Raw genomic sequence first — 12,146 nt, 5'->3', positions numbered from 1 at the left:
CAGGGGCACTCACCTGGCTCCAACAACCTGCTAACCTATTTTTCTCACCTTGTTTTGTTATTGTAGGCCCAACTGGTGTCCATTAAGTTTTTAGCCTTCTCACATTTATTATAGTCTGGCCTAGTGGCCTAGCAGTAGAGCACTTGACTGGAAATAAGAATCGCAGGATTGAATCCCCGTCAGACCTTGGCTTTTTCAGTCTGTATTTTGGTTTAGCCTTCACCTCTCAACAAAGAGAGGAGTTGCCAGAAATGATACATTGTTTGGATTCCATCTTAAACTGTAAGTCCCCTTTGCCCAGTTGGATAACTTGTCTAGGTTAGGGACTTGCAAGTTTCCAAAGTGGCGTCCAGTTGAAAGACGTACACCAGGCCAGTGAGCCACATGAAATTGTTGTTGTTGTTGTTGTTGTTATTGACGGAGAAAGTGATTACCTCACTGTTCAGTTCTTTATCCCACAGGTAATGTACCAATTTTCTCTAAAATTTCAAAACTTCCAGAAACAACAGATCCTATTAGTTTCCAAACCACTCAGATTCTCAGCAGAAGCAGATTAAACCATTATTACAGAACTACCAAGCAGAAAAGGAGAGGCGCAGACAAAGAGAAAGATGGGTGGGTGCATTGGCAGAGGGCAGTACACCAAGAGGGTGTGGGAACATGACTATGGAGGTGGTGATAGGGCAGAGGGGACGGAAACTGTTGAGTGGAGGGTATCGGGGCAGTAGGTTACTGTAGTTTGAGTCTGGGAAATGATCCCTGAGGTGGGGGTTAGGATTGAGAATGACATTTGTGGAGGTGGGATGGGTTATGGAACACCACTTTAGGAGGGTTGAGTGGAATACCAGTTTAGGAGGGGTGGGAAGGATCATTGGTAGGATGTCCCTCGTTTCAGGCATGATGATAGGTAATCAAACCCCTGAGGAAGAATGTGGCTCAATTGTTCCAGTCCAGGGTGACAAAGGAGGTGCTCCTTTGTAACTGGTTCTTGGGTGTGGTGGAAGGGTTGGGGATTTGTGGGGAAATGACACAGATCTGTTTGTGGATTAGGTCGGGGGGATAGTGCCCATCTGTGATGACCTTGGTGAGACTCTCGGCATACTGAGCAAGGGACTTCTTGTCGCTGCAGATATGTCATCCCCAGGTGTCCAGGATGTATGGGAGACTTTTTGTTATGTGGAAGGCATTGTTGCTATCAAAATGCAGGTACTGTTGGTGGTTGGTGGGTTTAATGTGGACAGAGGTATGGATGGAGCCGTCGGAGAGGAGGAGGACCAGGTGAAGTGGATGGGAGAGAAGGTGTTGAGATAGTGAAGGAATGAGGATAGTGTGCCTTGGTACTTAGTCCAGATCATGAAGATATCCAACAGCATGGAGGTGCTCATGGCGGTGCCACAGGTTTGTTTGTATACCTTTCCTTCAAAGGAATAGTTGTGACTTATGATAAAGTTAGTAAGGTGTTCTAGTTCATCCATCCCTGTGCCACTCTCAATCGCAAACTCATCCCGCAGGGATCGTATACCTGTGTGAAGACCCACACGCAAGATCTGCCGAATCCACACACCCAGCACTTCCTGTTCCAGTCCTGTCACAGGTTTTTAGTGCCTCATCAGAAGCCGGACCACCTGTGAAAGCAGCTCTGCTGCAGTCATTGCACAGCTTTTTATGTTGATATGACTACCAACCAGCTGTCCACCAGGATGAATGGCCACCAACAAACTGTGGCCAAGAGCAAAGTAAACCACCCTGTGGCACAACATAAGGTGAATTTAACAGGCTTCATTTCAATGGCTGCTTCACAGCCTGGACCATCAGGATCCTCCACACCTCCACCAGCTTTTTTGAAATGCCCAAATGAGAGTTATTGTTACAACACATCTCTGCTTCTGAAATCATCCTGCCCTGCTAGTCACATCACCTCACTGTCTTTGTATGCCATTATCTACCACACACCAGCTTGTCTCTCCGTTTCCCTGCTCCTACCTGCCCCCCCCCCCCCCCCCCCCCCCCTCCACTACTCCCTTCCTCACATCTCCATGGCCCGCAGCCTCCCAGTGCTGCGCCTGGTGGCAGTCTTGTCGTGCTTGCTTCTAGTCCCTGCAAGCTCTGCCAGACAGCGCTCTTGACTCCCCCCCCCACATCCTGCTATCCCTTTGAATAGAGATGTTGAAATGAAAATGGATTAATAATTGCTTGAATAATTGGAAAATGCATCAGAAAGAATAGTTGAAAAAATTTTTGAAGATAATTTGCGAATCTTTGCACAATCTTGGGTGAACTTCAACTGATACAAATATCAACAGGCCTTTAATATCATTACATTCAAGGTCAATAAAGATAATTTGCATTACATACTGCTGCTTCCAGTAGTGTGGGGTACCAAAATAATCACCGCAACCATTGAAATTGTCAATCTTGTCTCATGAAGCACAATATTTTTAATATAAGTAAACCAAGTTTAGTAGGTCCTATCAGGTCTTAGTCATTACGTTTACATTAATTCCATTGTTTACTCTTGAGTGTGACAATATCAATGCAGGAACGCTCCTCCATATATCGTGTGAATTGTTCTTGTCTTCACAGAACCTCTTGATGTAGGATCTCAGTGGTGAGTGAAATGATGAACAGATAGTATTTGAACTTATAACCGTGCGAATAAATATTCATTTTCTAATAACTTTTTATAATACTTTTAATGAATGGTTAAAATACACATTTTTAAGAATGCTGGTACAATGGATCCAAGCATACGTCCGTTTGCCACAATTTCCCAAAACAAAATGGTGGAGACACATGAATCAATAAACTGAAGAGTGTACTTCTTACTTTGGTTCATACAGATATTTAATGCTGTATCAAAACATTATCCTTGCCACAAAATAACTCGGGGATGCAGGATCTCAGCGGTGAGTGAAATGATGAACAGATAGGATTTGAACTTATAACCACGCGAATAAATATTCATTTTCTGATAACTTTTTATAATACTTTTAATTAACGGTTAAAATACGCATTTTTAAGAATGCTGGTACAACGGATCCAAGCATACGTCCGTACGTCACCATTTCCTGAAACAAAATGGTGGAGACACATGAATCAGTAAACTGAAGAGTGTACTTACTTTGGTTCATACAGATATTTAACGCTGTATCAAAACATTATCCTTGCCACAAAATAACTCGTTAATTTACTCTTTAGCAGCATCTTTGGTTTATAGCTCATTCAGTTTACCTTAGCTTAAATATAAGGGGCATTCAAATGAAACCTGGTCACTAGTGTAAAGTAATGGTAACGATTTTATTAACTCAAAAATGTAGTTACACACAGTACACATACTCAAAAATAGTCACCAAAATTCGTGGCACATTTATCCCATTGCCACACTAGCTGGTTGATCCCGTCCTTGAAGAAGCAAGTAGGCTGCTGTTGGATCCAGGCCTGGACCCAGTCACACACTTCATCATCTGTTGCGAATTGATGTCTTCGAATAGCTTGTTTTAGAGGTCCAAATATGTGAAAGTCACATGGTGAATTCAATTCCGCAACCATTTCTGGTGTGATGACACGATGAGCCTGTTCAGGACAAGCATTGTCTTCCAGTGACTTGCGCCCCTCAAGGAATTGTTTGTGCCATTCCACAACACTTGTACACTCTGACTGTATTCAACGTATACAGCCTTTATCCATCGTTACATTTCACGGCCTCCAACTCCCTCCTCCACCAAAAATTGAATCACTCCTCGTTCCTGCTTACTCACCTGAATGTTTGGTAGTGGACGATAACTTGTGTGACAACCTTCTTTTTGGCGTGAAACCACACTGGTGCTATGCAACTCAAATGGTGCACTCGCGTCAGTCTCTCTACCAATAGATAGCACCACTATACCAGCAGTTACACGGCGCCACCTTACATGTAAGGAAAAGGTAGACAAACTGACCAAGTTTCATTTGAATGAACCTCATATAAGAAAGAAAAATAAAATGGTTCAATATACCTTTCCCTTCCCTGCCACCTCCAGCAGATTGCTGTTTCCATTCAACTTCACAGTTGCATTCCAGTCCTAGATGTCGGAGATGGGAGTTGTGTGTGAGGAGTACTTGCTTGTGTGAATATGTGTGTGTGTGTGTGTGTGTGTGTGTGTGTGTGTGTGTGTTTCTTTTCTGAAGAAGGCTTTGGCCAAAAGCTAAATGTGTGACAGTTTTTTCATTATGCCTGTCTGCAACTCAGTGTGCCATCTTCTTCAACATATTCTTGATATTCCAACCTGGAGCTTCCTTTGCTTTATTAATAGAAATGTAGATGTGTGATTTTTATGATCCACAAAGTGTACAAGCACATGACCAGGCATGCTGCAATCAACCCCAGAGATGAGAGATGGCAACTTCTCAGCATGGGAATGTGTTCTTTAGCGAATTGCGCCACCTAGACCAGCAAGAAGCAGCTTGCAGCTTCCTAATTCTCAATCCATATTGCTACGCCACAACTTTCTTACCAGTTTCAAACTGTTTGCATGTATTGAGATGCTTTAGCATTGTGTTATTAAAAATAAATCGTGACATTTACATTTATTGTCATAGGTATGGAGTTGTAGCATATATGAATTTTTTATTTTTTGTTGCAGCTTCGAGCTCAAGTACGTGAAATGGAAGTGAAGATGAAAGATCGTGATACTGAACTGACACTTTTACGAGAAAGATGCTCAACACTTACAGATCTGTGTAACAACAAACAGCTGGAAGAGAGAGATGTACTGCAGAAACGTGTTGAAGAGTTGACAAAAGTAAATGAGGAGCAAACTGAAAGGATAAAGGTAGTGATTCTATATACATCATTATATAGTTGCTCAATGCACATCCTCATTCGTTTCTTAAATATGGTCGTGGTTGTTTGTCTGTCTCATATGTATGATCTCTCTGATTCAGAGAATATTAATAAACAGTATATGATCCTCATCAAGATTCCAGGGAGCTATTCTCCTGAGACTAATTATTCAAATATTCACTGACCATTACATACAAATTTTGAATTGGATGTTTTGTAAGTTATGAAATTCATTTGAGTGAGTGGATTTTAACATCTGTTGTGGGTCTTTTAGGAGAGAGAAACCTCACCAGAGGTTTGATGCATTACATGCTGATTTCAGAGAGGAAGAATACAGCTACATTAATTACATAAGGTGACATTCCTTGTTGCGGACCCAAGAAAGAAAAAGTCAGCGTAATATTAGTTAACTGTGTAAGTGTTCATGGCAAGGTTCCAGAAATAGTCTTACTTACAAATCATAGATATGTCAGTTTTGTACTAGGAACTGGAAGTAGGCTGAAAACAGAAATGAATACCAGAAATATCTTAAATTCCAGTTGGAATTTGTTTCATAAGATTGGCTGTATGCCATTGGTGGTGATAAGTTGTGAATGCTACAACCATTTCTAATGAAATTAGTCCGGATACTGATGGCAAAATAATTTGAGTCAAAATAAGTATTAAAAGTGGATCAAATATGATAATTAGGTGATTTTATAGATCGCCTACCTAAGAAGCCATAGTGATGAAACATTTTAGTGAAAACATAAGTTTTCTGATCATGTTGTAGTATTGGGGAAGATTGCAACTTAACAGTTATATACAGAGAGACTCAAGTGATAAGGGCAAGTGGTAGTGATAAGAATTTGCATGATGTTGTTCTAAATGCCTTATCTGTAATTTGCCAATACTCAAGTGATAAAGGTGGGTGGTTAGGATAAGAATGTGTGTAATACTGTACTAAATGATTTATTCAAAAATTGCCAACACACCAATGATAGGGGCAGACAATTGGGATAAGAATTTGTGAGATATTTTTCTAAAGGCCTTATGTGAAAATTACCTTGAGCAGTTAATCAGAGAACCAACAAGTGAGGGCAGTGCCTCACATCTTCTGGTTTCAGACAGATTTGAACTTCTAGATTCCGTTGACATAATATGGAGAATCAATCATTATACAATTGTTGTATTATCACTGAGTGCAGGGGACAGTAGAAATGTAGAAAGATATTTCTGCTTGTGACAAGAAACAGATTTCAGATTGCCTAAGCAGTTTTGTGTAGGTATGACATGCAGCTTAACAAGTATTTGAAGAAAAGCGAACTGGGTCATTACAGTATAACTATACTGTTTTCAACAACTAGTTTCAATAGTGATTCTTGTAAGTTTTCCCAGTGTAATGAATATTCCATGAGGAATGCAGTCAGGTGACACCAACATCTTGCCATTATATTTCAGCTGACAGCCATCTTCAGGTGAGTATTTTACACTGGAGATTGCTGGTGCATGTCGCTAAATTTCTACTAAAAATTCCATCCACAAGAATATCCCATTTACGATGGAAGAGGAAAAAGGCTGTCCACTTGTAGTAGGTGTCTTAGTCAGACAGTGGATGTGTTATTGAGGAATTCTGTTTACTGTAAGCCCATTCATATACACCTGTATTTACATATAGTCTTGTATTTGTGGGTGTCTTGCTGCTAACACCCTTCATGAACTTTGGGTGTCCTCCAACTGTTGATATACCAGACACAAGATGTGCCTGATGAGGGCAGCCTTGCAAAGGACCTGGAACCCTGCAATCTGTGTTCAAATATAATGGGTATTCTCCACAACAGGTTAGCAAAGCTTTAAGGAGGAAGGAGAGCTTTAAGGAGGAAGAAATATGACTGCTCACAAAATCAAGAGGAGGAGGAGTTGTTTAAGTCCAGGGTGTTCCTCCCATACGTCAGCAATATTTCATTGAAATTAGGCGGAATCCTGAAGAAACATGATGTTACAGTGATCTAGCCATGTATACAGACCTTCCTTCTGGTCTATCAGCTCGGTGAAGGATGGACAGGGAACCACAGAATACCATACCAGGGTGGCAATACTTACCCTGGTTAGACCACATCTACGCAACTTCAAAGGTGTGGAACATTATTATCACACCACCTTTTACAGCTAGTAAACCAGCCATAGCCCATCATTGTATCTCTGAAGAACATTCTGTGGATTGTTTTGCCGTGAAAATATTGGCCACAACAAGATACTCCTAGGTTTCAGTATTTTAGGAAACTGTGGAAATACGTTTGGTGGAAGATCTTACTAATTGTGATGGCATCTTACTAATTCCAATGGTGGCTTTTGACTGGATAAGGTTTGAGACTCATGGTTTCTGTAATATCTTCATCATCATCATCATCATCATCATCATCATTTAAGACTGGTTATGCCTTTCAGCGTTCAGTCTGGAGCATAGCCCCCCTTATACAGTTCCTCCATGATCCCCTATTCAGTGCTAACATAGGTGCCTCTTCTGATGTTAAACCTATTACTTCAAAATCATTCTTAACCGAAACCAGGTACCTTCTCCTTGGTCTGCCCCAACTCCTCCTACCCTGTACTGCTGAATCCATGAGTCTCTTGGGTAATCTTGCTTCTCCCATGCGTGTAACATGACCCCACCATCTAAGCCTGTTCGCCCTGACTGCTACATCTATAGAGTTCATTCCCAGTTTTTCTTTGATTTCCTCATTGTGGACACCCTCCTGCCATTGTTCCCATCTACTAGTACCTGCAATCATCCTAGCTACTTTCATATCCGTAACCTCAACCTTGTTGATAAGGTAACATGAATCCACCCAGCTTTCGCTCCCATACAACAAAGTTGGTCGAAAGATTGAACGGTGCACAGATAACTTAGTCTTGGTACTGACTTCCTTCTTGCAGAAGAGAGTAGATCGTAGCTGAGTGCTCACTGCATTAGCTTTGCTACACCTCGCTTCCAGTTCTTTCACTATGTTGCCATCCTGTGAGAATATGCATCCTAAGTACTTGAAACCGTCCACCTGTTCTAACTTTGTTCCTCCTATTTGGCACTCAATCCGTTTATATTTCTTTCCCACTGACATTACTTTCGTTTTGGAGATGCTTATCTTCATACCATAGTCCTTACATTTCTGATCTAGCTCTGAAATATTACTTTGCAAACTTTCAATCGAATCTGCCATCACAACTAAGTCATCCGCATATGCAAGACTGCTTATTTTGTGTTCACATATCTTAATCTTCAGTACGAAAAAATTTTATTGCTAATGACACAGCTACAGCATTTAATTTTATTATGGTTACACGTGAATTTTAACTCTGTGAGCCCTAAATTCGACACAAGGTGTGCTCTTAATATCACCATTATGCGTGCACCTGAGCACCACAGAGGGAATGGTATTTAAAAAGGATACTCAGAGGGTGCCATTGCACCGATTTTTTTGTATAAATTTAGTTGTGTGCACCAGCAACCTCCAGTGTAAAACACTGAAGGTGGCTGAGTGGTTGTCAGCCAGAATATTGTGCAAGAAGTTGTCAGCCAGAATATTGTGCAAGAAGTGGACATTATCTGACCGCAATTTCGAATAGTTTCAATGCATTATTGTCTGGTTGAATGAAATTGAGACATGCTGTCTATTTATAGCCAACCATGGTACATGGTGCAAATGGCTTGCTATAGTTAGCTGGTATGACTTAGTTATATTTGACCAGATGATGATCGAGCTATCGAATCTAGTCATTGAATACAGTTTGAGACTGTTGAATGTAAAGGCAAATAATAGTATTGGATAATATGCTTGAGATTGTTATGTATGGAATGTAAAGACAAATTTGAAGAGTATTGGATAATATGCTTGATATAGGTATGTATTGAGCAAAGATTTAATCATAAACAATGCCTTGTGCACAATTTAAAATTGAATAAAGTTAAAATGTATGTAAGAAGAGCCATGCATTGAAATGATTTGAAAGAAAATTTCTGTTTTTTGATTGATAAAAATTATAAGAAATTTTGCTCTTAAATTAAGTCAGTAAATTGATTAAGACATATATCCAGTCATCAGCAACCATAAATGCACCAAAATGGAAGTTAAAAGGGAATAGGCAAAATGCTAAATTCTGTATTTTTTTATACTTTTTACAGCACAATCATATGACAATTTCACAATGTGGTAACTGGTTTTGACCAGCCATTGTTTGTCTTCAGACTAAAGGTACATGCTGCAAGTGGTTTCCTTTACATTATTTATAGTCCTGACAATGTATCATGAAATATCAAACAACACGAGTCAGTTGTTTAACTTTATACGCTCCAAGAGAGTAAGTAATTTTTTCCAAAATACTATTTTGTGTTTTCTCGTGTTTAAAAGGTTCTCTTTCAGTTACCTAATTAATTATCAATCTTATAATTCACTTTCAAATAATTTTCAACAGTTGTGACTCACAATCAACATTTGTTATATGATGTGATCAAATGCTTAAACCTGACTAAAGCCTTTACAGGACTTCTGAATACATTTTCTTTCTGACAGTGTTGAATGTCGTCTTCATTGACAAATCTTATAGTGTGATACTCGAAAGTTCTCCTTGACACTCTGCACAGCATTGAAAGCATCTGCTGTGATATAGGAATGTCTGTTGACGAATACCATATGCTGCATGCCGCACAAGGAGTACCTGAAACAAACAATAAAGTGCAAAATAAACATTTGACCTAGTACAGGACATCATATACATATAAATGACAGCATTCTGCTGTATTTAACTATCATAGAAATTATAATAAAATCATAGTAGACATGCTGGCTTATTTATAGATGATGAGTGCACAGGAAATTTCTCCCCTCTAACACTTCTGGGAACATTCCCGAATTTAATTCAGCAAAATTCTATACCATCACAAATTGCTTTACTGAGAAAGATTGTACTGCAATTCCTTCTTTCAGTTGCCCCACAGAAAACCTAAATGCCATGTTTTGAGGTAACTTATCGTGGAGGAAAGTGATGAGAATTGCTTAATTACCTGTCCTGCTCAAAGTATACAGAAAGACTTTACGCAAAGTATACAGAAAGACTTGGTCCTTTTTTCGGAACAATCTGTCATAGATATGAGATGTTCCAAGTGATTGAAAAAATGAAAAATCATGCCCATTTTCAAGAAGAGTCACACAGCTATATGTCTATATCATTGATGTCAGTGTGTTGTAGAATTTTGGAACAAATTTCACTTTTGCTTGTTACACTCTTTATGGAGTGCAAAAGTCTCCACCAGAAATCAATATGATTTAGCCGACAATCACTTTTTGAAACCCAGCCTGTTCTGTTTATCCAGCAGACCCAGGAGGCAACAAATACTGGCACCTAGGCTGATGCCAAGGTCTTTGCCTTCTGAGAGGCACTTGACATAGTTCTATATTGCTACTTAACGAACAAAATGTGGATATATGAAATATTAGGCCAAGTTCATGATTTGAGTGAAGAATTTTCGGCAAACAGGACACAGAGTATCATTTTTAATTAGTACAACGCAATAAAATTCTATGTGTGTATAAACATTCAGCCACTGAAACTTATGGTGAAGATACACTACCTTGTGCAACAGTGTTGAGGAGGTTCAACGACTTCATAGAAGGCCGACTTGTCTGTGTTAAGGAAGGTGAGCCTAGTGTTTCAGCGTATCCTATGACTGAAGCCAACATCAACACAGCTGCTGTGATTGTACGTGAGGCTCAGCAAACAACATTGCCTAGCCTCAGTGAAGTGTTGAGATTGTCATGTGGTAGTGTCTTTACTATTATGCATGATTGTCTCTATACGACCTGTCTTTGTGCCCATTGGGTGCCACACCTGTCGATTCCTGAATTAAAGGCAGTGTGAATGAAGACTTGGCATGAGGTGCTGTGTCTCTCTGTTGATGGAGGGGATGCGTTTCTAGAATCAATTATCATTGATGATGATTCATGGCTGCATCATTATGATCCTAGAGGAAAACGAGCCAGCACAGTGTGGAAATCACCAGGTTCTCCAACAACAGAAAAGGCAAATGTTGTTACATCTGTAGGGAAAATGATGGTAATCACGTTTTTTGACTGTCATGGAATGATTTAGGAGTATGCAGTTCCCCCTCACACTATTGTAACAGCAGCATATTACACATCAGTATTGGCTAAACTGAGGAAGTTCATTGCAAGGAAATGACCAGAACTTCCACAGAGTGGGTGTCAACTTCCTCATGACAGTGTGCAGCCTCACGTTGCAAATCAAGCCACGCAGTTTCTGGTGTAGTTCAACATTACCTGTGTACCACATATAGCCCTGAGTTTGCACCCTGTGATTTTTTTTTTATTCCCATCACTAAATGCAAAGCTTCAGGATATTCGATTTGAAAACTGTGATGCAGTACTCAAGAAATATGAGGCAATTCTTAAGGACATGACAAAGAATGACCTGCACCATATGTTTGAGGATTGGCAGAGATGCTAAAATAGTACATTCAAGTAGGAGGGGAGTGCCTTGAAAAAGATTATGTGAACAATGAAGCTGAGTAATAAACATCTGTGAAAAAGAAATCAGTCTCAGTCTTTGTTGATAAGCCCTCGCACTATAAATGGCTTAAGGTAACATTTGAAGCTCCACAAAACTATTCTACATCTAAATTGATACTCCACAATCCAACTTACCATGTGTGGCGGAGGGTACCCTGTACCACTACTAGTCATTTCCTTTCTTGTTCCACTTGCAAATACAACGAGAGAAAAAGGGCTCTGTATTTCTCCGTATGAGCCCTAATTTCTTGTACAAAGGACGTTCTAAAAGTTTTGCACAGTCGTCTAATTTTTTTTTTTGTTTTTTTGCAGGAGGAGAATGAAATTTTTGTGAACATGCTTGGGAACATTTAGCTGTACATTGAGCCTACTCAATGTAGCTTCTGTCAGCTGTGATGCACCTGGTCCAAAATTCTTTCCATGATGTAAATGCACTTTGGTAAAATTCTGGGGATGGACTTTTACACCATCACTTGACACAGGAAATAAGGTCTTTCTCACTATCAAATGTTTTACCGCCAGGAGGGCCTTCAGATGACCAAAGAGGTAAAAATCAGACGTAGCCAAGCCTGGACTGTGTTTAAAGGCTGTATGAGTTTTGGTATGGTGTAGTCTGATGAGCTGACCCTGAAGCTGTTGTCTGTGGGTCTTGATGGCATCTCGCAGCTTGTCCAATGACGAACAGTAACGGGCCCGGTTAATTGTGGAGCCAGGTTCCAAAAAGTCAATGAAAATGACACCACACTGATCCCAGAAGAAGGAGG

The 12,146-nt window shown here is 40.0% G+C and overlaps 1 protein-coding gene across 1 annotated transcript in view; it reads left to right on the top strand.

Moving 5' to 3' along the window:
- The window catches only part of LOC126101049 (lebercilin), a 179,358-nt gene that overhangs the window by 94,879 nt on the left and 72,333 nt on the right, over positions 1–12,146 (top strand). Inside the window, exon 6 of the mRNA XM_049911712.1 lies at positions 4,623–4,811. Within this exon, the coding sequence (XP_049767669.1) occupies positions 4,623–4,811 (189 nt within the window). The remainder of the gene's footprint in view (positions 1–4,622; positions 4,812–12,146) is intronic.

This window comes from Schistocerca cancellata, chromosome 9 (genome assembly GCF_023864275.1).
Source record: "Schistocerca cancellata isolate TAMUIC-IGC-003103 chromosome 9, iqSchCanc2.1, whole genome shotgun sequence".
Lineage (NCBI taxonomy): Eukaryota > Metazoa > Arthropoda > Insecta > Orthoptera > Acrididae > Schistocerca > Schistocerca cancellata.
The sequence above is the reverse complement of the archived record's forward strand: the minus strand, read 5'-3'. Positions and strand labels throughout refer to the sequence as shown.